Consider the following 27,993-nt stretch of genomic DNA (forward strand, 5'->3'; position numbering starts at 1 on the left):
TGTAATTTCAGCCACAAGGTTGTTTTTAAGTCTTCAGAGGAGGATCTATAAATGCATAGCATACATCAATGCTTTGTACATTGCATTATAATGCGTGGTATGTCTATATAGTAACAAACACCACAATCTGTGATAGGAAAATATCATGTTTTTACATTATGACTGAACATAATCACAGCACTATATATACCTGTCGTTTACACTTCGATCTGATCTCATTTACTACTGTAAACACGAAAATGTATATAAATGCGTAGAAATACAAAATCGGTGATAGCTTCCTGAATGATTTAGAAAACCTCCACCACTAAGTACGTCCCTGAGTATAGGCAAAAAAACAATTCAAAATGTATGATGGCGAATGTTGATTAGTCTGATTTGAATATATCGGGCTACCTTATTAGCATATTTGGGAACACATAGTAGAGGCGGGTCATGACCTGACAAAGGATCAGCCTGGTCAACGAGCGAAGCGGGACGAAACGCCGTGTAGGGCACAACACAAATACCTCCAGCCTGTAAGTCTTTCTTCAATATATGACTAAACGATTTCCTACTCACTAGATCGCCCTGGAAGACTCATAAAATGAGATAGGGTGCTTTGCTAGCCCTGAACGTCTATCTAGGGGACAGATCTCAGTATCATATGACCAGCTTCGCAACGCTGAACGCTTAATTGTGACTATGAGATTTTAAACCTCTTTGGCTGAACAAAACCAGTGTAAGGTAATTTAGAAATTCCTCAAAGAGTCGCTCGTCTTTGCTAGGTTGCAGAGGCGAACGTGTGCTAGTGTCTGGGACAGGTGAACTCACCAGGTATTTGTGCCAGGTGTGTTGGTGATGTGAAATATTGGTGATCACACCTGTACAGGTATAGGTCTTGTGACAGGTGTGTTGGTGAGGTGAACCATTGGTGGTCACACCTGTGCAATGTGTGTTAGATTAAGGAGGTTCCATTGGTTGGACCTGTGACCACACCTTTACCTAGATATGGTGATAAGTGTTTAGTCTGATCTGTTGGGACAACACCTTGCAAAGATATTGCATTCTTATCTTCACTGTAGTATCCTTTGGTACAAATTTCAAATGCAATATTGTTTTCTGATGGTCTAGAAGTGAAGGAAAATTAAGGTTTCAGGTAAAACATGCCGCCTACAGGTTATCTGAAATGGTACCTGCACCTGTATATGTTCATGTATGCAGGAAATGTATTTCGATCCCTGACTTAGGTCTGTGATAGCCCTTTCCCACAGTGATCACTGATATGTGTTACAGCAGATTATCATGCAGGAAGTGTACAGTATGTTGGTGAGAATCAGGGCTATAGATTCCCTTTAGCGCATGTTGCCAGTATGCTCATTATTTTACTTGGGGGTAAACCCTACTGAATACCCAAGACTTAGAAGGGAGGGGGAAGCTTACCTACCAGTAGCTTGATATCTAACAGTTACGATATAAGCTGGAAACAGATAGGTGCTAGGCAATGACTGTATTGCCTGCTTACTTGATAAGGGGGAATATATCACAAAATCTTTCTTCTCTGATCTTTTCAATTTGGTGTGGGAAGAATTTTAACTTTAGTTAGGAAAGATGTGATAGCACTATCAAATTTCAAATTAATGTGTTTGAAGCTTATTTTTGTACTGGTAACAAACGTATCACTCCCCTATTGACATGATTGATTATTGTTATCAAACACAGCACCAGTCTCTACAAATGGCAGTCGTCACATTTGAAGACAAGGAGTTTGAAAACGTGTGTAAGGAGCTTGAAAGCCCCCAGCTAGACGGAGGATGGGAGTTCTTCACAGAGTCACACGATGTGCAGATCCACAGATTATACAGGGAGGTAAGTGGTCATGGCTGGGTGGTAAACATGCAGGTGATGTTGCTGGGCTTTGCAGGTGTATCTGTGGAAAATGTACTGTGTAGTGGGGGCACCTTGCAGGTATGGTGTGAACTGCAGCAAGGTATTGGTCTGCTCATCCCTTGCTTTCCTGCAGAAGCATATAGTGTAGCAGCTGTAGCTAGCCTCCAAGTACCCTGTCTGATTAACTGACCCCCAATTCTCAGGGGAGGGGCCCCTGACAGTGAGAGATTGTGTAACATGGGCTAAGGTATAGCTGACTATATGATGATATGACTTTCAGCTAACGATGCAACTTGGTTTGTTAGTATGTGTTAGTAGGTGCCCTGCCCACTTAAAGGTGAAGGGTTGAAGTGGAAGATGACTATAAGTCCAGGTATATAAGGTTGTGTGGTCAAGTGGAAGGTACGATGTCAAGGAATAAATCATGATTTGTAATAAGGTTTAAGGGTCAAATCTGGTGGTGGAATACTTCATCCAAAATGTGAGTCTTTTGTCTTTCCTGAATGTAACAACAGATAAAGTTTGGAAGATAGTAAGGAAGAGCGGAGACATCTTCACCAGGTACTACATGTGGTATGACAACTTACACCTTGTAACTGGTAGTGGAATATTACTTGTACATATAGTTTGAACCTTTAAACAGTGAGTTACCATATATATCTTCATGGAGTCAAAGCTGATACCTGAACCAGTATTAGTGGAAGTGATAACATGTTGCATATTGATGATGTAATCTATTTGTCAAATTGTACAAATGGGAACAGCCCTATGTTTACTGTTACTAGTACAGTTATGGTTAAGGGGTGTTGGAGACAGAGTTTTAGAGCATTTGGGTGTTGGAGCATAGGGGTGTAACCATACAAATACAATGTCCTTGTCTGACATGATTGCATTGCAAAAGAAACCTTTTTCATGCGAGCAGTATGAGACTTTGTAACATACAGTTATACAGTTGTACCAGTAACTTTAACACTTACTCCCTTTATCAATGTCAACACCAAAACAATAAAACCCAAACTTGAAGGATATATCCAACTGGACTGAGATACCATTGTAACACTTCAATATTGTGTATAGATACTGGTCACTTTGAATTCATAAAATTAGTATCACATCTATATCTTATAACAGTGTCATGCATTTTCCTGCTTTATGGTACCTTTATCTCTATTATAGCATGATATACAAATAGTGACCTTTGACTTTAATATGTATTGAGATTCTAGTGTCTTTCCAAATTCAAAATGACCTGTACAGGTTCTGGTTCTGACTGACATGTGTGACTAACACATTTGTACACTACAGGAGTCGGGTCTATATGAGTACAAAGTTCTGGGAACGTTAAGTGACGTTTCTCCGTCAGTCTGTGCTGACGTCTACATGGACCTGGAGTATAGGAAACACTGGGACAGCTATGTCAATGGTAAGGATCAGATTGTTTCAGTGTCTGCGTATGATTTTTTGCATACATGTAACAATTTTACTACCACTTAAGAAATCATATTATTAGTCAAATGTGTATGAGTATTCCTATCCATTAATGTGAGACTGGTATCTAACAACATTTCATGAAATTGTATCCAACATACTTGTTTTCAAATGTCATGAATTTTCTTGTATCCTTATTATTTTTAACAGTTTTGCCTTTTCAAATACAGACTAACTTTGGAGCCCATTTTTTATACTTCTTCTGTCCAGAGCTGTATGAGAGAGAGGTGGAGGGAAAGAAAGTCATCTACTGGCACGTCAACTTCCCCATGTTTATGTCCAACAGAGATGTATCCTTTCAGAACTTTATGTACTTTTGGTATTACTATGTTCATCATATGATAACATACTAGTATTTCAGATTCTGGAATTGATGAACTGCTTGAAAGCCTGTGATGCATAGGTATACATTTTGTATTTTTAGTATATTTTGCTAAGATAACAGGTAAAAATGTAGAAACTACCCCAAATCAAATTGCTGCCTTCTCAACAGTTTGAACAGTTTTGTCATTATATGATTTACGTGGAGGAATAGCAAATAATCTTTCCCAATGTTATCATAAGTTTATTTCCTAAGATCACACAGTTAATAATGTCCTTGACTATACAGTACGTGTACATGCGTGAGCTGCGTGAGTTTGATGTGGACTGTGGCCATGTGTGGGCAGTGCTGGCCCAGAGCACTACGTTAGGAGACGTTCCCGAAAAAGATGGCGTCATCCGCGTGGATGACTACAAATGTTCGCTTGTCTTCGCTTCAGATGGAAAACAAGGAACAAAAGGTATGGGGTTATTCCCAAAACACACGAATTCTAAAGTTGTAAATGTTAGAATATTTTACTTCACACTCTTACTGTAAGTAAACTTACTAATGTAGGTACTAATGTATATTCTATAGATATAGAATACAACACAACCTGCGGGAGGGCTGGGACCGAGGGTGATGCGAAATACACCATGTGCGGTATTTTATTTCTTTAAAAAAAAAACATTTCAATGCATAATGTGCCAGAAGTCCTCAAATGTAAAATTGTAACAACTTCAGCATGGGCCAATAAAGTTGTTTCAAACATTTGAATGAAAAGTCTGGGGTGGTAAGTCTGGCCGTTGACACTTTGTGAATATCCTTGATTTTTCCTTGTATACATACATGTATATGTAATCTTAGTCTGTATAACGCAAACTCCAGCTGTCCGGGGGGTTCTGTCCCCTCTCCTAGGCGGCTAGCGGTTACAGGCGGCTGACTAGAAGGGCGATTGAAATCAGGCTAATGTAATCTATCATGACTTTTAACTGACACAAGTGATTGATTTTCTTATTTCCATTATTCCTTATCGTTGCAGCCTTTATGTATTACTATGACAACCCAAAAGGAATGATTCCAACCTTTATAATCAACTGGGCAGCCAAGGTGAGTCAAGGTCACTTACTGTCAGTTATCAGGCATCTCAAGTTCCCTTTACCGTCTGCTATGCCCCTAGTGACATTGGCTGGAACTACAGTTTTGTAAATCCCATAGTTCTCCATACTGTAATTCTTGATTTGTTAACTGAAACTTAATTTTAGCTACTTTAACAGTCACTGCTCAACCGCTAAAATTGCATAATCGCAAATGTTTGATCACTACCAATTGGGACACTGACGTTTTTTTCCACCTTTAGAATTAAATGCAGTGAACTGTTCACTTTTCCCCAAATCGCTAAAATTACCAACCGCAATATCAAATGAATTAACAGTAGTATGGACAATGACAGGGAAAATTGAATACTAGTACATTTTTACATCAGATTTGAATCAGACAATTGACATGGAGATGTAGTAGTGCTTGAAACAAATGTAGCCACACCAATTTCGTTGCAGAATCTTTTAGAAATATTTTTTGGGAATAGCTTGGTTGAAGTCAAGTGAGAAGGAAAATTTGGGTAAGCCCCAAATGGTGGACATTGACTTTCCATTCTCAGTCAGTAAGTCTAAAAGACCTAAGGACTAAGTCACCTCCACTATTAGAAGAATTTTGTCAGCCTTACCACATATGATTGTGAAGACAGTGAAGGACAACTTTCTTTGACTTAAAAAATACAACACATATTTCCCTCCCATTTCTGTAACCTCCATTTTGATGCACATTTTTGTTACTTGTCCCTGCATTTTTTTCACTCTTAATTGAAATTGAGCTTTATATTGAGACGTTAGCCTTAGAATTTACTACAAGGAGCTTGTATTATACCTGGCCTGGTTTCTGTAGTCTAACATGCTGTAATGTTTCTACAGACTGGAGTTCCTGGCTTCCTGACGTCTATGCAGAAGGCCTGCAGGAAATACCCAGAATTCTGCAGCAAAAGGAAAACTGCCTCATCATAACACAGAGGAACTCACACATGTCACATTCTACTCTTACATGTAGGAAAGACTGGGTGTAGCAAAATTGTAGCTTGATAGAAACATTCAATTTGGCAAAATGTGGTTAGAGAAAGGTGAATTTGAATGTTGAATTGTAGAGGAAAGATAGAGGGAAAAATTGAGGATAGCAAAATTTGAATTGAAGGTAGTAAAATTGTGGAACATTTTGGTTAGATAGACTAGAGGGAAATCGAATGTTGTGAAATTGGTGTTAGATAGAAGGAAAATTAAATGTAGTAAAATTGGTGTTAGAGAAAATGTCAGTGATGTGAAATCATGGCTAGATCAAGGAGAAAATTCAATGTTGTAGAATTGTGGCTAGATACATGGAAAAATTGAAGGTAGCAAAATTGTTGTCAGAGAAAAAAATTCAATTGTGGCTAGATATTAGAAAAAATGAATGTAGAACAATTTTCTCTACATGTTGAAGAAAATTTGAATATAGCAAAATATGGTGTCTATCGCACATTGGAAGAAACTGAATGTACTGTGTCTATGTATTGGGAAACATAATAGATATAACAAAATTGTGTCTGTATAGATATGATGGTGATGTGAAATTTCTTCTCAAAAGTGTGAGGCCAAATTGAAATTGTAAATGTTCAGTTTTTATTGAAAATTTATTATTTTACTACGGAGACATGAATTTGATTTTATGACTTTTAGAATTGAAGCAACAAGAAGGTTTTTTGGGCCGAACCAGTAAACTTACATCTTCAAAAACTGTCGTCAAAAGACCGGGAAATGATGTCACACCGTTCCTTGCAGTTTCTGTGGGTGCGTTAAAAGATATTCTTTCTATGATTAAATTCTATTTTCCGGTTATTTTTCACTGCGTCTTGTAATGCTTTTTTAAGTGGCCAACACAACAGGTAGGTTATGGTGAATGGCTTCCGAAGCGGCGTGTTTCCATTCGGCTTTTGTCCGTTTAAGTACAAGTATCCGTCCCCTGGACAAATTACCCGCTTAAAAACAGTACTACGCGAGTCAGGTGGATTGTTAGTCCATTGAAGTGCAGATTTCCATGGACAATTCCGAGTAAACCAGGAGGATTTCCGTAACACAACAAATCGCCATCGCCTACGCACGGAGAAAGTTCAACAGAACAGTAAATGAACCGTTAAGGGCACATTTCTGAAATACTGACAAAAACCTGGAATGTTTACCAACAACACCTCAAAACACACACACCAGGACTTTACTCCAAATGAATACATACCAGATTTCTTCGTTCAACGCACACTTTAACACTGTTGAACAGCTTTTTAGACCTTTTTAAAGGTACGAATTAGTCGGAAGCCGACGAACATTTCGTAGTAGCAGTTTTTTCGACGAAAAAGGAGGCGCTAGTATCTCATGGTAATTAGGAATGTAAATAACGCGTTGTTGGAAGAGGCACGACACCATTCATCACGTCAGACGACAGAAACTGTCACGGCGGACTGATCCAGGACAATGATGCGCCCAAGCAGGTTTACGTAGGTTAAAGTGGGCGGTCGGACAGGAATGTAGGAAGTTACCGAACGGAATACTAGTATCTACTGAACGCAAAAGTACTGCAGAACTGAGAAATGGATGTTCATTTGATTGTACGACATGAAAAAAAATTAGACATTAAAATAAAGTAAGTAAGTGAAGTAAGCTAGACCTTAAATGGATCGTCTTTTCCATAACCTTTCTCCTTCCCCACCCACCGAAAGCTAGTTTCAAGATAAAACAACAGGAAACGACACTGGACAGTGTCTATATCCGTAGAAAATACTCATCGTCTACTTTGGGGGACAGGTGACGGTTATGAATTTTGATCTAGAAATAGCGACATTTTGGGGTATAAAGATGGCTCTCCGTGCAATCGACCGGACACCTGTTGACGACCATCTTCAAGCAACATCATGCAGCAACGACAAGGTAAGAATCCAACTTTAACGTTGCCGATAACGTAGCTTAAAATATCTTTTTAACGGTTGTCACACTCTCGTGCGTTCTACATGTGCTAACGCATAAAGATACTCTGCTTTTGGAGATGCGCACATACATGGATCGAGGATACAGTCGAAAAAAATTAGTGCCTGTTGTCTTTGCGATGTTCTTGAGAAGCTTTTTATGGATAGATAAGCTTTACTGTGTTCAGAAATAATGTACGATGCTTCTGCTTTGATAAACATCTACAGGTTGCTACGGGGATAATCTGATTGAGCGTTTCGTAAACACAACAGTCGCGTTTCTGAATAGCCTGATATCGCAGGTAACAATAGTAACAAGAAAAGATTACGAAGTGTTTGATATTTTGTTTAATCTATACATGACAGAATGACAATATCTCTTCTTTGTTCATCCCTGAATTCATATTTTTCACAACGTTTCCTCGTTCCTGCTCAATGAAGCATCGCGATGAGTCTCCATTATGACATCGAATAATCGTTTCGTAAACTGCCAATCACCTTTGTATTGACGTTTTCGAAAAAACTACATATACTATATATTGGCGTCTATTCACAGAATAGGAGAATATGCTCGTCATTTATATACTTTATGATTATAGTCGTTAGAGCTGCTCCTACTAATTGTACGTCCATTCCGGAGACGGAACTTACTTTTGCAGTTCCTAGTACCAACAAAAAGCACTGACATCTGAGCAGAAAAAAAAGATTGAAAGTTAATATGATGGCGTATTTTGCTCGAGTAACGCAAAAAAATGGGTCCGTTAGAAATCATGTATTTATATGAGGTTTAACGTTGCAAGACCAACGATGTTTGCGCTTTACCAGATAGAATACTGATAATGTTATGAGTTCCTAATATGACAGAATCCCAAGAATGTACTAAACCGAAATGACATACTTTGCACGTTTAGTAAACAAACAAGGCTTATGATTTATTAGAGATTGGGCCGAGGATAGATCCTTGCGGAACACTTCCGTGGCGTTGCAACCGCATGCATGACGTGTAATATGTCAGTGTGATAGGAATGTATGACGCATTGTCATTGATGTGCATCACTTCTACGTAATCTTTTGAAATAGCTCATTTGTTCATGCAAATTTTGCGGTGCCTTTTCTCTGTCCTTTGCTGTTTAGACCTTCAGTTTGGCCTTTTCAACATATTTATTAAACCAACGCACCGCCCTTCTAATTCATATTCTGTTCACGAGTTCTGTTTGTTGTTGTTGTTTTATTCTGTCATTTCTATCCAGAGTTGCCCAGCCCAGTGCATACATAAATAGATGAGACAAGTAGTATGCGCACAGTCGAATACAAATATTTTGATCTTAATTATGTTTACCTTCACAGAAGTAACCGTTAAACATATTGTTTTTGCTCCGTTTCCTCTTCCTCTTCTTCTCCGCACAAATGAAAAACAGAATATCTCCAAAACTAGAGCTTGGAATAACATGAAATCCAGCAAGCTGGTAGGCCTGTACATAAGACACTGCACCTTGGTCTTTTTGTCCCATTAAGATGTAAAAATGATTTTATGCGGCAAAAACTGGTGAAAAAATGCCATTTTAAGCTCAAAATCGAACTTTAGAATCCCAATAGAATGCCTTTACTAGAATCCCAATAGAATGCCAATAGAACGATGTTCTATCCACGGCCAATTTCGTTGGTCTTCATTAAGGTCACTTACCGGTCTAAATTGTTTCAAATTCATTCGTCCCTACTTGACTTATCCTGTGTCATGGACATATCCTGTGCCAACGCCTAAACTAAATAAGATACTTTTTCCTTCCTGGTAGAAATGTAAAGTTAGACCATGTGAAGGTAAACATTCTGCATTTGCTCGCAAATGTTGCCCCTCTAGTTATTTTTTTTTTTTAATCATTTTTATCCAGAGTCGCCCAGCTCAGTGATTAACACTGCTTTGGTGCAGTGGGGCCCTGCGTCATACATAAATAGATAAGACAAGTAGTATGCGTACAGTCGAATACAAATATTTTGATCTTAATTATGTCGAAACAAAATCATATCTACCCTACTCCGGCGCGTCCACAGTTTGACAAATATTTTATTCCTCAAAAGGAGTTTCCACCAGGGCGCTTTGTGTGGCGCTCTGCCTGCTGTTAGCGGTGCAGACTGGTGCTGTACCGGTCAGGCACAAGCGGGACAGAACACCATGTAAGCAGATGGAGATCAACAGCAGGCTGGCAATCAGGCTCCGACTGCGTGTCACTGATCTACGCGACTCGATCCCGGTAGGTCTCTAGAAACATTGGATTGACTAGAATCATTATATATGTGGCATACAAAGTTGTATGGGTGGCCGGATGTGTTGAAACGGGTGTTCGCGGGGGGGGGGGGGGGGTTGTCGTAGAAGCTACATAAATGCTAAGACCAAATCAAATCATTTTAATTTTTCTTTGTTAACCTCTGATGTCTGACTTGCCTGTGTCTGCAGGTGGATCCAGAGGACCAGGATCTCCCCACGCTGTTCCCCAGCCTCTCCCAGTCCTTCAGCCAGCGGAACAATCTAACGGTGAGCACTTTGTCCTGGGAAGCTCTAGATATGATGTCTTTCGTTAGAAGTTATTCACTTTTGCTTAACTACAAGGGATTCCAAGACACTCGATGTCATAAGTAGATCTTATCATATTTCTAGACAACTCTTACAATCAAAAATGGGTAAATGCATAAAAGATTGCCTTGTTATTAGAAAACGGATACTGAAAACCACGACCAACCCTACCTTATTGTAAAATGGTATTACGGTTGTATTCAAATTAACCTGCATTGCTTAGCTAGTAGAGAATTTTAAGATTTGCCTCATATTCCTCTTTTGTACTTGACCGTACGAAAGTCACTGTACATTTTGTTGTGTTAATGAAGCTTATTTTGCTGCTGCTGCTAATAAACCTTCCGGCAGCCATTCGATCATGGCATGTCAGAACGATTTCCTATTTATGTAGGCAGATTAGAAAGCATCGAAGTTGCATGATTCCATCACAGTTACCGTCATTGCATCCTTCTCTCCGTCAAACCCACTGGCCATAATCCGACAGACCAGCACCATTTTTTCTCTGCCTGTCAAGGGCGTCACCTGGCGGGTTGAAAAAGAACGACACAACAATGATATTGTCAAATCATGATCTAATTCTTAACGTTATATTCAATATTCAAGAGCGACGTCTGGTAGCCAGTAGTATCATGAAATGATCTGGACCGAATCCTTTGTACCTGTCCATGGAATTTTGTTTAGGTTGAGTTGAGTTTATAGTTTTGTTTTGAGGTACACTGCTATATGTAGAAGTTGGGGCAACCTAGCTTTTGACTCAGGTTACCCAGTGAACAACCTGCTGATTTTAAGAACCACACTGTTGTCTGCAGGATGAGGGCAGGTTGCAGTGGATGGAGAACCAGCTGCTGATGTTCCGTGAGCTACTGGTGACGTCACGGGAAGACGGCAGCTGGGAACACGGACTGAGGAGGAAACTGCAGCGGGTCATAGACGACACCAGAGGGATGATCCGGGCCGTGAGAGTCGCGGTAAGGACAGGGCTGCAGAACTTTTGTACATAGTTTTCTCGTCAGTGGTTGAACCAAATTTAACTTTATTATCACAAGGAGGTTGTTGATAATCACAAGTCTAGATATCTAGACATGAACTGTTGAATGTGGCAACACTCTCACCAAAAAAACTCTAGATCTCGCAAAGTTTACGTCGATGTCCTAAATACCTCTTTGCTGGATCGAAATTCATAACGTGAAAATGAAACGTACCACATTCAACAAATGAATGTTGAATGTGGTACGTTTTCAATTTGAAAAATGTTTGGGTGGGTTTCGTACTTGTTGCATTTTGATTCTTTCAAAGATAAAAGCATGAAATATATGTTCTTTAAGTTTGTATCTGTAACGTTATCTATATCTGCATAGCCGGTATAACCGGCCTTCGAATTCGGCGTAACATACCAGTATCGATGCTATAAACTACAATAAAGCAACTAACTATAAATCAACTATTGTTAAGTACCTCAACCATCACTATCACCTATGTTTCTAATGTTGTCATGGAATTATGATTTTATATTTTCACATTTTCCCAACAGGCGACCCAGCTGGGTATCACCCTGGAGCACAGTAATAGCACCCCGCCCAGCCCCGTCCCTACCGCCGACCCCGGGATGGACTCTGACGTCATGCACTACCTTCTCATCCGGGACTTCGAACGCGTGGTGATGGACGTCCATCATCAGTTCAACAGGCTGGTCCGCTCCACATGTGACATCCCGTAGTGTATGTGTATGTCCTGGACTATGCACGCGAGATTTCAAGATATATTGAACTTGTTTTGTCTCCAACCGATGCCCACTGCTCTCTGAAGACCACTTGATTCCGTTATCAATATGGATACTCATTCGTGTTGGTACAAGTCCCGTGCTAGACTTAAAGTTATCTTTCTTTTGACTGTTTTTTGGCCTTCTTTAGGAGCGAATGACCCACTACTTTTGACACGAGACCTTAAAGACTCGTAACATCAGCACCCCTATGTTCCGACACCCCTATCAGTTCCCACACCCCCTATCCCTTACTCCAAGGAGGTAACCTCCTTGTTGGCAACCGTAACTTAGGGGTGTCGGGACATAGTACTGGGGCCCAAGCTCCCACGCTACAGTAGCGTCGGAGCTTGGGCCCCAACAATGGGTGTAATAGCCGCCTCTTGGAAGAGTCTGGGCAGTGAACAGAATACAAGAGGCAAAATAAGTTCCATATATCTAGACATTCGTGTGTCTGATTCTAACTGTAGTACATACAGATTCTGACCATGTTGCAATGCAACATTTAAGTGATGGTGTTTTGACCACTAATAATTAGTAGTATAGCTATTATAGAAGAACGTGTGTAGTTCTAGAAATGGATAAGAGTAGAAGTGGATAAACAGAGATAGCAACCTGTGATATAGGTGACTTAGATATTGTAAGAACAGTCAGTTCTGGATTCATAATATGAAGAATGTTTTAAGAGCTATCTTTAAATATCAAATGTGACTATCATACTTAGGAATATGCTGTGCAACTTTTAAGAAATATCAAACGTTCAGTGTCATGAAGAATCATAAAGATGGTTAATATTAACCCAGTTGACCAATCATTCAAATCTATGTAACATTAGATATTGTTGTTTAGCATCTCATAACAAGGCAACCCACTAGGGGAAGGATAGAACTGTACAATAGGTTCAATTTCCATGTTCTTTGCAAAGATCAAATAAAGAGTAAGTTGTCCATTCAACAATTCACATGACACTGTCTTGTATTGTGAGTGGTATCAACAGGTATACCCATTGTAAGCATATATCAAAACCCCATGCACCTTGGACATAGATGGTTTCATAAACAAAACATTGCTGTGTCCTTTGATTTGCTTTGTCCTTCTACATGTATGAAAGAAATATTTTGGTACTTGAACTATGTATAATTATATAACCACTGAGACAGAGTTCTGACAATTGAAAGAAAGACATGATTGTGCATGAATTTGAAAAAAGTCATTGGTTGAACCTCCTTGTTAAAGCAAAAACTATACAATGTCCTTGGTTAAAGCATTTAAACTTTCACACAGATTGAAACTTGCTTCGCCAGGGTAATTCTCCAACTATTGACAAATATGCCATTACATGCAAGTAGAGTCTTAGTAGGACTAAAAGAAGCAACATGAGTATGTGAAATGAAAGTACAACAAACTTTATTGAAACACTAAAGCAGAACTTTGATGCTTTCTCTGTTTAGTAAGCAGCAATATATACATACAATGTCTATACATTCTGAGTCATCTGTCCCTAGGCTCTGTAGCAATTCTAGCCTGGGTGCCATCCTTTGAGTACACACTCTCTCACAGACTCACTCATACACCATAAGCGTAAATCAAAGAGGATGGTACCCAGGCTAAAGCAAGTCTACCATTGATATAAATAATTTTCCCTATCATTCATAAAAACTGTCACGGCTGAGGAAGAATACTGGTAGTTCACCCTCCCACACCACAGAGATACTGGAATCTTTTATTATCTGTACATCTGCAGCTATTGCGAGTAACAGAACATCACAACTCATTCAGGCTTTAAACAGAGACTTCAACATTCTTAATGAAATACTGTGTACTCTCACAGCTCACTTCAATAGAAACGTGGCCCAAAATTCTTCATATCCAACAACTATCAAAAAGGATTTTGACAAGAATTTGCATTTTTTTATGACAGAAATATGCTACCTTGTCTACACATTGATTGTTAGATATATCTTAGTCCTGTATGAAGGATACTGGGCCATATTACCTTGACAAGTTGGTCATGTTTTCCCTGTGAATTGGCTGATCTACTGTGAGTTGGTCATCCTTTGAGAATGGGGGATCTTTGTAACATATAATTGTATAGCCTGCAATCTGTAAAAGGATTGGCGATAGTCCCTCAACAAAAAGCTGTAATTTGAAGGACTACTGTATATAATAAAATTCCAAGAGAATTGCTAACTTTACCATCTGCAACATCTATCCCAGTACGTTCTGTGGTAAGGGAGGGTAGCAACTGAAATATAAGCAATAATATACATTTCTTTATCACTCATATCAAGGCGGTTTTTGCTCATATTAATATCATGCAATAATGTGGCTGCTATATTCATACACACAATGGCTTGATAACTCGGGGCCACACTTATCTAATTCCTCAGGCGTATGATTTTGTCAGAAAAAAAAATTTGCAAAAAAATACATATAGGCCTCTGGATACAGAAATACTGATCTCATGAAATTGATGCAAATGCATTTGTACTTTAAGAAAACAAATGTATAACTTAAAGTAAATTACACAGCGAGGTCCATCAGAAACACTGAGGGGATCAAACAAGTGTGACCCAAGTGAACAAAACTTGCATAAGACCATACGCTCATCAAGGACATGCTCTTTTTAAGAGGTGCTCCTTGGCATTACTATTGCTTAAGTTTAGACCTCTTAAAACACATTTGGCCAACATTGAGTCTTGTGTTACATGAGAGGCAAAAACATGTTTGCTCATACCAAAACTTAGCATTCACCACTAAGCTGTTTGCAATTCCCAACCAGATATCGGGAGGAAAGATTGTAACATTTTCTTGACTGCTCCATTTTTCTCTATTGCTTGGACCACCGAACATTATCAACTTTCCTCCCAGTATCCATATGGCTACAATCTGAATAACATTAACAATGATATAAACGTTGTTTATAAACAGTAGTTTATAGGCAGCATGTTATAGCTGATATTTACCACAAATGCATCACATGGACAGAGTCATGCAAGCATAAATATTCGATAAAACGGAATTCATCTTGTTCTTGTTTGAACTCAACCCCAGAAGCTGGTGTATTTTCAACGAGACCACATATTCAGAGCTACAAAATCAACCATTTTATTGTACTGTTTTTTGATAGTGTTTTTAGTGGGGCAATTGGCAAGGTCAAAATCAATTTTTGGCCCGAAGCAAGTGTAAAATGAAGTTGCTAAGGCCAAGGAGCTTGATTAAACCTCCTTGCTAAGGCCAATAAATTGAGGAACAAGTATCCAGAAAGACATTGCAAAAATAATGTTTCATAAAAAATAAAGTATCTGAAGAAACAGAACACTGGCTTCTGGGGTTGAGCCCCCTTTAATATTTTTTTTTTCATTTCATATAAATCTACACCTTTTGCTGTACAGGTTTGTTGTCATGCAGAGGAAGGGGAAACAATAAGATAGAATGATCAAGGTTTCTGGTTTGGACAATTCATTGACACAAGAGATGGCACTAGAACAGGAACAGCATTGGACTTGAAACACAGTAGACAATGCATTTGGCAAAGAAATCAAAAGTTTCCCTTCTTTTAGAAGTGTAATTGTTCAACAAAACTTTTCCTTTTTGGAAGGATATGTCAAGAAATATGTCTTCAGATTCATGCAAGTTGCATCTATTGCAAGTCTGTGCGCCAAACCGTTAAATTAGTCCATGTTCATATCAGTCTTGTTTTAAGGCTTAACATACAAGCTTGGCTAACGTTTTGTTGGGGCCAAGTCAGTAATTCTGCTCTTAATTATGGATACATAAATACAGATACATGTTGTAAAAATATGACGCAAGAAACCAGTTGTGCTAGTTTCCTTGCTTTGCTAAAATGGTCCTAGTGTAGCATTTTACAGCATACTATTGTTATGATAGTCCTGTATTCATATAACATTCAACCAAGATAATGTAACAGCATCCTATGGGCTATTCCATTGAAAGGGAGGTAAAGACTTTGGACCACCATCTACCAAAGTATCATACATATATATTGCTTTTGCTTAACCAAAACCCTTTCATTTTTACCCCCTCTTTCAGTGGAATAGCCCTATCAAAATCCACACTTTTCCTTCTGAAACAACAAAAATTCTGCAACAGTGACAATAATCATATGTATCAAAGAGGTAAGCAAAATGCTACTTTATATAATTTCTAGTTAGATATAGCGGCTTACTTGTGACATCTTAAAACTCATTTACATATTTCTATACATCATGAGTCATGAGACTGTGTGTGTGTCACCTGTCATATTACTCTCCAAGCAGAGGTTGGTGGAGAAGATCGTGACCGTTTTATCATATGCCCCGTTTTTCAAGAGGTTGGTGGGGATAGGAAATAGGACTGAAGAAAGACTGAATGCGGCTGCAGGATGTTTTGACTACTGCAGCAGCAGAAAACAGTGGACTACTACTACTGGTGGGGATAGCCGACGAAAAAAGGGGCATATGATGAAACGGTCACAATCTTCCCCACCAACCTCTGCTTGGAGAGTACTGTCATATAACCAGACTGTGAATGAACATCCTTGGGTGAGAAATTCGCGTGATACAGGACAGAGCAGTGTTGCTGCGTCTTACTTAAGATGATCTACAGGTTCTATCTCTTGTGCGGGGATGTAGATTTCCTTTGAAATCAGTTCATGATATGTCAATTTGTCAGCAACATCTTCTCTTGGTTCCCAAAAAGGCAAAAACAAAACTGTTCTCTGTGTTGGATTTGAAAGATAGAAAGACATATTCACAAGCATCTTTGAAACCAAACTTCATCGTAACAACTTTTATTCTAATTTCCGGTACGTTTAAAATTTTCTGTTTTGGAAGACCAACAAGTCCAAGATCATACTTACACACAAATTTGTCAAATCTTTTTTTAAAGTTAGTCTTTCATAGTTAATATAAGTTCTGTTTGCGTCATTTATAGCATATAGGCATTACTCTAGCTTGAAAAGCATTTCGGGTCAGATCCACTAGGAGAAGTATAGGCACATAAACAGTTATTTGGCAGTCACATGGTACACAATAATCAGATATCCTGTCTGCAGTAACCCTTATACTACCCTTCAGTGATCGGATCACAAGAGAAAACAAAAAGAAATATGTTAGGCCCCACCAAGCCCTTTGGTTCCTGGATGTCTTTCTGTACATAACTATTAAACTGACAAGATGTAAAATTACATTTATGCTTGACAAGGAGTCAGCTGTCCGTTTTCCTTTTTATTCCTAGTTGCACGTTTAGAGCTGGCAGACTCCAAGAACCACATAATGAACTGGTTTGGCCTAGGAAAAAAATGTTGTGTTTTAGGTTACCCTACCGACCCTAGCAAACCCGCTGACCCTGGCCTTTTTTGGGGTCGGCTGCTGGCATGGGACATATAATTTTCGATCTGTCATCTGAGTGATGAAATTCAAAACAAACGTTCTGTATTTTGCACTCACGATTAACAGAAGGGATTGCACAGTTGATGTAACAATGTGAAGTAAACAGTGTACTTATTTGCTCAATTCATCAAATTACTTGTACTTGTACAATGTATGTCTGTATGATTACAATATCATGCTGAAAACACCAGTGTTGGATCTCTTCAGCCAAAATCTGAAAACAAGCGAAAAAGAGAGAATCCTGTCCAATCGACCCCAATTTTTTCAGGACTGTAACCGGAAACACAACATCTTTTTTCTTCAGCCTAAGGCCTAGTAGCTAACACCCATCTCAGCAGGTTGAGATGGTGACATTGATTCCTAGGTTCCCGTTATCCGCGAAGAGTCTGGCGATGTTGGTGTCGAAGACCAGACAGTCGCTGCTGCTGATGGCCGAGGCCACGCCCTCGTGGATCGACCTGGGCGTGGCTTCCCACGTCAGTCTCCGCCGATGGCCGTTCAATTCCAGTCTGGAAGGGCAAGGACAAGCGTGGTTACCATAGTGATTTGGTTTCACCTCCATTTGAGTTGACGAGTACTAAATGTCTTGAACTGCCATGTTTTTTTATGTTCATGGTTTTTGCAGTGTGATCTCACCATGAACACATCACACCAAGTGCTCTGTCTTACTACTGTCTTGTTTCAACTGTGAATACCTCCATTCCCTTCTAACAGCAAATCAAGTCCCCATGAACAAAATTGACAGTATACAGAATGTACATTACTTACTCTCATACCTGCATGGTAAGTGCTGTTGCCACTTTAACCTTTTCCTTACAACCCAACCATATAAACAAAAGTACACCTGTAACTAATACAAATTTGCTGCCAAATACAGCAATAGGCACATTAGCAGAAAGAAGGTTAAGGAAGAGGAAGATGGCTAAGGTGGAAGTTAATCAAAACAGAATTATATTCAAAAACTTTTTGCAAACAATTTGGTATTCTCACACAATAACACACATACTGTATGCAATGTTGCAATGTCATTTTGAACTAGAATGAATGAACAAACAAACAAGCAAATGAATGAGGTTACCTGTAGGCAAAGTTCTCGGCCTGTTTTCTGGTACCTATTAGCTGTACAATAGCGAAGAACTGCTGGTGTCCGTCGTACTTCTCCTGCTTCTCCAGGACTAACATGAAGTTGTGTCCGAAGCACGACTGCATCATGACCCAGTCCACCGCCCCGGGGAGGTTTATATCTGTGGCCAGGAACACTATGTCCTCTCCTGTTGGGGAACAGGTGTAGAAATGTTTAATAAGGGCAGGACATGTGCATACTCACTCACTCACTAGCCGGTTTATTGCATGTTGTTTGCCGTCTCATGAGAGTTAGACATGCTTGCATACAAATGTCATGGGTTGACTGCAAGGTGCCTCTGTCCTCTGGGTTAACAATGTGTATGTTGAGGATGTGTAAGCCTTTCCTTGTGCACAAAATGCAAACATAAAGCATCAGCTGCAATGCAATTACGAGCACAGTAAATGTGCAAGACACAGTACATGTGCATCACAGCAACTGGACATGGAATATGCATATCTTAAATTCAATAGTATAGTCTGTTGGGCTTTGTAAATTCGATAGTATTTTTTACAAAATAAAGGACAAGGCAACCAGGGATGGCAGCCTGCCCCCGGGTTAATGGGGGGAAGTATTGTGCCCTTTATAAACCCTTCCAGTCCCAAATTAAGTATAGCAGCACTGAGGATGTATGGCAATGCTGCACTGTGTCTACTAGGATTTCCAGTAACAAAAACAGAAAGATAGGCAGTCCGAAAACAATATTTCACGAGGGTAAAGTAAAATCCAAACCATAACTGACCTTGTAGTGTTGTTATGGATTTGTGTGCATGTGTCAGGTGTGGCATGACGGCGTCCAGCGAACCCTGCCACTTACAGGAGGACCCCGGACACGGGCACGAGTACGGTCTGAAGTCACAGATCTCCTCATGGTCCGGCTTTTCTGTTGGGGGACAGAAACAGGCATCAGTCCTCTTATCCACTCTCTTACGGCTGAATCAGGGTAACAAACTAATCCTTTAACAACTTGACAAAGGAAAGTGACATAAATTGGCAGTAAATGATTAATTCACTATTCCATTTTTCCACTTCTGAATCAAATTATGGTCTAAATGACAAACTATGAGTATAACAAACTATACTTTTGACAAGTTGGCAAGGAGGGCTGAATGAAAGCGTGAAATAGTTATACAACACACAATACATAACTGCAGTATAAGAAGGAACAGTGGGTTCAGAACTAGTGTACAGAGTCTTTGATAGATAAGGATTTCATACTACCACATAGACAGACAATATCCCATTTTTAAAAGTATTGAGGGTACCTATTTAGAACCATACAAAAGTAATCCATGCTGGATACATATTAGTAAGCACATCACACAAAATCAATTCATTTCTTTCATAAATTTTCCTATGTTGGATACATGAAAGTTACTGTAGTAAGCATATTACACAAAATCAAGTCATTTCATTCATAAATCTATACCCAATAAACTGGGATGAGAAAGGCTCAGCCCTGTGGTGTTGCCAAGAATGCACCACCCTACCCGTGACCTCTGACCTTACCTGTGTGCAACAATGTAACAGGACAGCCTGCCGACGCGTACTTGCAGGGGAACATGACTGTGCTGGCGACTTTCTCCATGGCCAGGTTTCTGATGTTGCCTGAACAAACAAGAAACAGTTCACATGCATCTTACACTTAACACAACAAATTCAATGATAATTTTGCCTGTAGTGTGTCAGCTACCACAGAAAAGCCACTCTAACTAAGATGATCATCTTTTACAAAAAATACATAATGATGAAGCTAGCAGTTACCGTGTGTAACAGTTATTCAGAATGCATAATTGTGGATGATTGCTAAATATGTTCTTGCCAGGTTACCCTCTTGTTTCATTAGAAAAAAAATGCTGATATGACAAACAGTTGAAGCAAGTGTACAAGACAATAAACAGTATCCTATCCACTGGTCTTTTGAATGTTAAAACACTACAATAAACAGTATATGAAGTCCAAGACCCCCTTACCCAGCGGCCCTCTGCATGTTGGACAGCATGACAGCTTGGGTCTGCAGCTGGAGCACACCAGGTGTCCGCTCTGGCACTGTAGTATGGGGGGAAGGACGTAGTCGAAGCACACCGGACACTCAAACAGTCCCGCCAGGTCCTGCGTCGACGTCGCACTGCTCGTCGGTGTGTGCCGGTTCGGCTTCCCGCTTATCGTCTGTCGGCTCATCTTCTAACACCTGGACAGCAATGAAAAACAAAATATCAATATGAGTAAATGAATACACAATGAAAACTGTTGATGCAAAAAAAGAAGAAAAAAAGTTAAAGAAAAACAAATTTTTAAGACATTTTCCAGGCCACAATTTTGGGATCAGTAGTATCTATCTAAGTATAACTATTATCAATATCATAGCAAAACTTATAAGATGTAATGGACAAGCTTTCTGGCACTAAACATTATTGTCTGTCTGCTAATCTTCTAATACCTGGACAGTGGACAGTCATGGAAAACAACAACAAAATCATGAGTAAATAGATAAACAATGGAAACTTTTGACTTTTGCTGCAAGTAATACAATTTCACCAATCTTCAAACATCTTGATAGCCACGCAAAAAACAAAACAATAAATAGATAAACAATGGAAACTTTAGACTTTTCCTGCAGCAATACAAATTCACTCTTCTTCAAACACCTGGATAGCCACGGAAAATAACAACAATTATGGGTAAATAGATAAACAATGGAAACTTAAGACTTTTGCTGCAGCAATACAAACTCACTAATCTTCAAACACCTTGACAACCAGGAAAAACAAAACATTTTGAGGGAATTTATTAAGAATGGAACCTGTTGATAATGTATATGCTGAAAATACAAGACATTATCATGGAATCATTTTGACCACAATTTGGGGATGAGCACTATTATCAGTACTGTAGCCTAGGTATAATCATCATCATTATCATAACTCTTAACTTAAAAGATGCAATACAAAAGGTCTTTGTGGCAATTAAGAGTATTAGTTCTTACTGTGTGGGATACCTTTCTTCACCATATGTACAAAAAGGACATCAAGTATCTAAATTTGCAATTTTATGTTGTCTAATAAAGAAATATCTGTACCTTCCAACAATAATTTTATGTCTAACAACCTTAATCAGAATTTCACATCAAAGGCTTGACTCAATGATTCTTTGCCCCACATGACTGACTCTTTTTTCTAAAATCATGTAACCAAAGAATCGAAGTGGTGCACAATTGGTTTTCACCTGGGTCAAGACTCCTCAACAGGTACTTATGTTTGTTTGTAGTGACTTCATTGGGGAACGGGTTTTCTGCGCGTGAAAAATTTGCGCGTGAAAATTTGCGCGTGAAGAATTTGCGCGTGAAAAAATAAATTTCTTTAAAATGTGTCAGAAAATGTGCAGTATAATTTTCTTAGACAGGAAAATGTGATCCCATGATACAATTTTTCATCTGTCACCTGAATTTATGGTTTGAAAACTTTTGATTTTTTAGTCCCCTAGGAATAAGTCCCTTGGGAATAGTTAAACTTTTGGGGGCTTGAAACCTAAACATTTGAAAATCACTTAAATCTTTAAGAAATACATAGTCAACTTACTTATATAAGGTTTTGTATTGCAAAATGTAACTATTTGAGGCTTTTCTCCATTCTATTAGCCTAATTTCATCTTTTCTAAAGCAGATTCTTTCACGCGCAAATTTCAAACTTTTTTGCGCGTGAAAACTTAACATTTGAAAATCACTTAAAAATCACTTGAAGATTGAAAGAGTAACATTTGAACTGTAGAATGCAACAATAAGATACTTAATTCCATTGCTGGGCATCTTATTTCAAGCTTTAAGCTTAAAACTTCCAAAAAGGTTTTAAATCCCTTGGGAGTCAGCTTAGATATTCCCAAGGGACCTAAAATTCAAACCCAAAATTCAGGAAACAGATGAAAAATCATATCATGGGGTAACATTTTTCTGCCTAAGAGTTTTGTAGTGCACATTTTCTGACACATTTCTTGAACTTTACTTTTTCACGCGCAAATTTTTCACGCGCAAGTTTTTCACGCGCAAATTTCTCACGCGCACAAAACCCCAACCCCTTCATTGCCACCTACTTCACTCAACCACAGTGCAGGCTGGATCAGGAAAAAAGTTCTGGAGGGGGAGCCTGGTGAATTATAATGAGCATTCTTGATCTTTGTGAGGGTTCAAAATACAGGATACCCAGTTTCGCCGCAACCATTCTTTGTTTAGTGCTGCGCACATTCAACTTATTTACAACTTATGTCAAATTGAGGAAAACAAAATGGATTCATTTGAATGGATTGGGGCCAAAACCTTTGTCCAGTACGTAGATGTACTTGGTACCCAGCCCTATGAACAAATTTGTGCCTAAACAGAACTGGGGCAATCATTGCTTTCGGCTTAGGTTGTCCGCCTAAAACTGAGTAAAAGAAGTACAGTATTTCAAACCCTGGTGCCGGACATGTACTAATGGAAAGAACATAAAACAAGAGAGAAGTCACTAGAATTCATGTCTACCATGGTAAACACCATTCTGTTTCATTTCAATGATCATGCTACTTCACAATACAGCTGCTAGCTAGTTCTTTAGACCAGCAGTGGATTCAAAACAACTGTTGACACCCTGGAGTGCTGGTGCATGTGACCTTGACATGTGCAAGGCTGAGTTTTGGCGATGGCCCTTCACCAAGGCGGTAGAACAAACCATACCAATGACTCCTGGATGAAGGTTAGACATCCGGGTAAACAAAATTAAAAGGCATTTCAATCTCTGGAACTGGAGAAGATTCTGAGATTACTTCCGGACATTTTGAGTGACATCTAGCACTCTTCTTCTCTTGACGCAGAATGAAGAGTGATGGATGTCACTTAAGAGTCTGGAACTAATCTCCACATCTTATCCTTGAACCTTGTATCTTATCCAGTTACAAGATATATCTTATCCAGTTCTAGAGATTGAATTGTCTTTAAACATCAATGACTCTTCTGACCCAAATTTTCAGTGTCTCACCTAGGCTCTACAAATCTGACATGAATCCTCTATTGACTCCATCTGGACCAAAGGTTGGGTACAGGCAGTCTGGCAAAACATAAAATGCATGAAAACATTTCAGGTTGATCTGGTTCAAGGTTGTGATGGCCTAGTTGCCATGACGCTTCTAGATACAGTATAATAAGGTCGAGGATTCAAATGTTACATGAGGTTGAGGATTTAATTTTCAAATGTTACAAGCAAAGGTTGGTACAGGTTCTGAAATGGAATGTTACAAGTTTACAGTCCTGTTTTTGCTAGCCAGACCTTGTAGTTGAATCTCTTTAAAAGGCTGACATTCTTTTCAGAAGCAGTTTTTTAAGTTTTAGGACCAAAAGTGGGTAGTTATACCATGTGACATTTTACCATTTATACATTCAAAGGCAGGGTTTTTTCCAGCTCTAAATTTTTCTGTCTGCATCACAAGTTGTTTGACAGAGCAGCGAGATCTCTATGTCCTGTGAGAAAGGCACCAGAAATCTCAACCATGTCATCATGAAGTTTCGATTTTTGTCTGTCAACTGGGACAGAATGGTTGGAATTTTAGTCCGTCCCAGGAGCGAAATTCCATCTAGGGATCAGAAGGATGTACACAGGACTCTGGAAGAGATATTTTCAATATTGGCATATCAACGTTTCTCCGAACACCTACCTTCCATCTGCTTTTTACAGAAAAACATTTCAGAAGAAATATCAACAAGTTGATTTTTGGTAAGCCACAGGCCACATGTAGGCACTATGACTCATCACATGTTGCTGAAAACATTTGAGTTCACAGCATAGTGGCAATCGAAAGTTCGCAGTATCTCTGAGAAGTGACTGCAAAACCGGTGAACTTAAAAATACCACATCTCCAAATGTACTTATTTTGGGCCCTGCTAATGAACCCTGAGGGACAACGAAGTAAGGAAAGCTGCTAAAGAGCTAATATGAATTACCGTAAAATCCCTATTTACATACGCACTTTTTAAACTTTTCAAGTTGCAAGCAGGTGCTCCAGGCCGACGCCAAAGTCGGGGTGCGTACGTTATGAGGGGTTCTTCTTCGGAAAATTTGCATATCAGCATGAGAGTACGGTACATCTTCATGCAAATGAAGTGTGGAATGCTACTACACAATCAATCAGTAATAAAAGATAGATAATACATATATCTAAATTGTTTGATATTTTCTACCCAGAAACATTTTCTCGGTCGGTAAACATATCAGACGGATGATCATGTCAACCTCTAACTAGCCACCGAAATGCTGGAGAGGGGGTGCGTACGTTAGGAGGGTTTTTCCCCTGAACGTTTCAACTCACTGAGTCAGGCCCGCAATCGTCCCCAAATCGGGGGTGCGTACGTTAGGAGGGCTGCGTACGTAAATAGGAATTTTACGGTATAATCTCCAAGCAGATGTTACGTAGAACCAATAGAACATTATGATGTTTTCTAGCTTTTCTGATATGAATAATAGTCTCTCGGCCAACTGTCAAACATCTGAAAAACTGGGTATGTTTTCAGCAATACAGCCTAAATTTTCTGTAAAAACATTCAAGTTTGCGGTGCTTCAATTTCTCATTAGGGAGAAAATGGAGTGTTTGCTGTGGTTTTTAGTTGACAGTTGAAACTAGGTGGTTGGTGGGCAGATGACAAAACAAGCCTTTTTCAATACGAATAGCAGTCTAACTTAAACGCATTTTACAGTATTCCTGATGTGATTGCTCCCGTGATAAATTATTCCAGAAATTATTCTGCCCCCTGGCAAGTGCGATGAGTGTGACAGGTAACAGGTGAGCAACACACCTGTCTACATATTCATCTTTAGCTCAGGAAGACGAATACGCAGTCATACAGGAAAGAAAACAACCTTTTCAAGACTTCAACACTGCAAAGCTACCCCCCTCTGGTCAAATGTTTCTCTCCTGTGGTTTCGATATGTTGCTCTAAAACACACTCTCTGAGACTCACAAAAACATCCTAATAATTTACGCGAAACGGTGTACCAAACATCAAATATTCCACTCGCACTAAACCTACAGTACAGGTAAACCAACAACACCCATACAAACGTTAGAACAGGCTGTAAAGTACAGGCAGTGTACTCCGAGACACAAAAATTCGCCCCCACTGAGCTCAGCGGCCATGTCTGTTTTTCAGTCGAGGTCTTCACAACAACGACTGTAGTTCGAAGCCGATCCCGTGTCTTTAGCGGTACCTAATACACTGTTCAGTAAGTAAATCGTATCTATATATCACCATAAACATGTTAGAAGTCGATAGGTACCCACCGGAGTCTAAATTTGTGTGAAAAACCGCCGTTTTTACAGCTCCCAGACCGCAACAATCTTCTGGGTTGTCACCCCGTCTCGTCACAGCTCAGACTGCTATCCCATGAGTCATCGCGCTGATTCGAAAGCTTAGTCACGAGCGCCGCCTACTGGGAGTTTGCGGTACGACAAGGACGGAGGCTTGGGGTTTGCAGGAATGACTTGAGCTTCATGATCCTTCCGAATGATCGTTAAATGGCCTGCGTGAACTTTTACCTAGCTATAGACTAGAGATATCAGCTGCAGCCGTTACAATTCCACAAAATTGGTAGCCCAACCGCTTCAATTCAAAGTAGAGCGTAACGTTAATGTTCTTAAAGTGGAGTGGATTTTCTTCAATCAGTGTCTCTTGCTAACCAAAGTTAGCCTATATACCCAGGTTCCAGAGGCGGCTGGAAAGAGTAGATATTGGCCCAATAGACGGATAACATGAGTAGAGTAGAATGACAGAGGAGTTAGTGCGCTCTGAACGGCAAACCGCATTCCTATAGTATAGGAATGCGGTTTGCCGTTCAGAGCGCACTAACTCCTCTGTCATTCTACTCTACTCATGTTATCCGTCTATTGGGCCAATATCTACTCTTTCCAGCCGCCTATAGCGGACTAACTCCTCTAGCATATCTATCCAATGTCTACTCCTTCCAGCCACCTCTGGAGCCTGGTAGACTTTAAAAGTGCAATTGGTGCCTGAACTTATGCCTGCTTCGTGGATATTTGATTCCATGTAATCCGTAGCGAACTGGCAACCGTTTTGCTTAAAACGCATCTGCTTTCAGTGTCTTAAGGGTACCTACTGGCTGAACTTCAAGGTGAATATTCAAGGTGAATATTCTTCTTGCATGGAGATGTACAGATCAGAGTGGTGTTTTGGCATCTTATTAACATGTAACCATGCCTATTAAATCTCATACATACAAACATACATATACAAACTTGAAAATACACTCAAAATATCATATTGTCATTTATTGCATCCCATCCTTGAAGTTGAATCCAGTGAGTGATCAAAAGGTCTGTCTGTGCAAAAATGAACCATATTTCTTTGTCAACCCTGCCCTGTATTTACAACAAATATAGAAGCTTGGGTCTGTTTAACAGTAGCTATACTACGCATGGTCTTATACATGTAGTTTGATCAAGGAGGTTCTAATATTCCTCCAGTCTATGGTTTGACTTGTCCCTTGTACATCTTTGCTTCCTATGTTAGAACTTAGATATTACGAGAAAGAAGAAGTTATATGAAGGGGGGAAATGGAATGATAACAAACTCTTTAAATCCTAGTAAATCTAGCTGTGTGTTGTCAAAATGATTGAGCAAGTTCAATGCGATGGCAAAGATCCGGGACTTGTGAGACAACAAGTTACTATTGTGCCTCGCTCATCCTTTCTAGCAGCCTTCCAAATGACTTCTCTGCCAGGTCCAGAGGGGTCCGTTCCTCTTTGTTTTGGACGTGGAGACTGGCGTGGTTTTCTACCAGCAACTTGGCGACCTCCGACAAGTTCTCTTCACAAGCCAAGTGTAAGGGGGTATTCCCTTGGCTATCTTTGGCGTTGACCTGCCCCTGGTGGTCAAGCAGCATGGTCAAGATCCTCACGTTACCTCTGGACGCTGCCCGGTGGAGTGGCGTGGCTCCGTACTGGTCAGGAGCGTTGGGGTCAGCGCCGTGGGTCAGCAAAATGTCGGCGATCTCGATTCTGTTGCGAGACGCGGCGTAGTGGAGGGGGGTCTGCCCGGTGTTGTTGACGGCATTGACTTGAGCCCCGTGTGCGATGAAAGCCGTGCAGATGTCTCGGTGTCCGGCAGAGGACGCTATGTGTAGAGGGGTCCAGTTGACATCGTCTCGAGCATGGACGTCAGCCTGGTATTCTAACAGTAGCTCGATCACCTCTTTCTGTCCCGCGGACGCCGCCCAGTGAAGGGGGATACGCCGGTCCTGGTCTGTCACGTTGACCAAGCCTCTGTTCTCCGTGATCTTCTCCTTCAGACGACCAGCGTTGCCCTGGAATGCCAGGTTACAGACTTCTACATCGGACACAGTTTGGGCACCGTTCACGGCGGCCATGTTGGAGCTGTGAGTCAGCAACGCCAGGCACTTCCTGCATGGGGCGGG

At 39.9% G+C, this 27,993-nt stretch overlaps 3 protein-coding genes across 3 annotated transcripts; 1 reads left to right on the forward strand and 2 right to left on the reverse strand.

Moving 5' to 3' along the window:
- The first annotated feature begins 402 nt into the window (after positions 1 to 402).
- On the forward strand, positions 403 to 6,582 carry LOC136445938 (phosphatidylcholine transfer protein-like). The gene is made up of 7 exons (XM_066444173.1): positions 403 to 518; positions 1,702 to 1,848; positions 3,175 to 3,292; positions 3,568 to 3,647; positions 3,968 to 4,139; positions 4,701 to 4,768; positions 5,629 to 6,582. Exons 2-7 carry the CDS (start codon positions 1,717 to 1,719, stop codon positions 5,716 to 5,718), a joined length of 660 nt encoding a protein of 219 aa, XP_066300270.1. The 5' UTR covers positions 403 to 518; positions 1,702 to 1,716; the 3' UTR covers positions 5,719 to 6,582.
- Positions 6,583 to 17,639: 11,057 nt separating this feature from the next.
- Positions 17,640 to 25,948, reverse strand: LOC136445644 (E3 ubiquitin-protein ligase Siah1-like). The gene is made up of 6 exons (XM_066443765.1): positions 25,844 to 25,948; positions 20,518 to 20,735; positions 20,054 to 20,152; positions 19,287 to 19,427; positions 18,500 to 18,692; positions 17,640 to 17,930 (listed from the first exon to the last, which is right to left on the reverse strand). The coding sequence occupies exons 2-6, from the start codon at positions 20,723 to 20,725 to the stop codon at positions 17,753 to 17,755; spliced, it is 819 nt and encodes a 272-aa protein (XP_066299862.1). The 5' UTR covers positions 20,726 to 20,735; positions 25,844 to 25,948; the 3' UTR covers positions 17,640 to 17,752.
- Positions 25,949 to 26,833: 885 nt separating this feature from the next.
- LOC136446184 (26S proteasome non-ATPase regulatory subunit 10-like) lies at positions 26,834 to 27,979 on the reverse strand. Its single transcript, XM_066444497.1, has one exon. The coding sequence runs from the start codon at positions 27,943 to 27,945 to the stop codon at positions 27,247 to 27,249; it is 699 nt and encodes a 232-aa protein (XP_066300594.1). The 5' UTR covers positions 27,946 to 27,979; the 3' UTR covers positions 26,834 to 27,246.
- Between the last annotated feature and the right edge of the window lie 14 nt (positions 27,980 to 27,993).

This window comes from Branchiostoma lanceolatum, chromosome 12 (genome assembly GCF_035083965.1).
Source record: "Branchiostoma lanceolatum isolate klBraLanc5 chromosome 12, klBraLanc5.hap2, whole genome shotgun sequence".
Classification (NCBI taxonomy): Eukaryota; Metazoa; Chordata; class Leptocardii; order Amphioxiformes; family Branchiostomatidae; genus Branchiostoma; species Branchiostoma lanceolatum.

Coding starts and splice junctions, on each gene's coding strand:
- LOC136445938 (XM_066444173.1), top strand. CDS start 1,717: ATGGCAGTCGTCACATTTGAAGACAAGGAGTTTGAAAACGTGTGTAAG. Junction 3,293..3,567: donor CTGGGACAGCTATGTCAATG/GTAAGGATCAGA, acceptor TCTTCTGTCCAG/AGCTGTATGAGAGAGAGGTG. Junction 4,140..4,700: donor TGGAAAACAAGGAACAAAAG/GTATGGGGTTAT, acceptor TTATCGTTGCAG/CCTTTATGTATTACTATGAC.
- LOC136445644 (XM_066443765.1), bottom strand. CDS start 20,725: ATGAGCCGACAGACGATAAGCGGGAAGCCGAACCGGCACACACCGACG. Junction 20,153..20,517: donor AACATGCAGAGGGCCGCTGG/GTAAGGGGGTCT, acceptor TTGTTTGTTCAG/GCAACATCAGAAACCTGGCC. Junction 19,428..20,053: donor TGTTACATTGTTGCACACAG/GTAAGGTCAGAG, acceptor GTCCCCCAACAG/AAAAGCCGGACCATGAGGAG.
- LOC136446184 (XM_066444497.1), bottom strand. CDS start 27,945: ATGGCCGCCGTGAACGGTGCCCAAACTGTGTCCGATGTAGAAGTCTGT.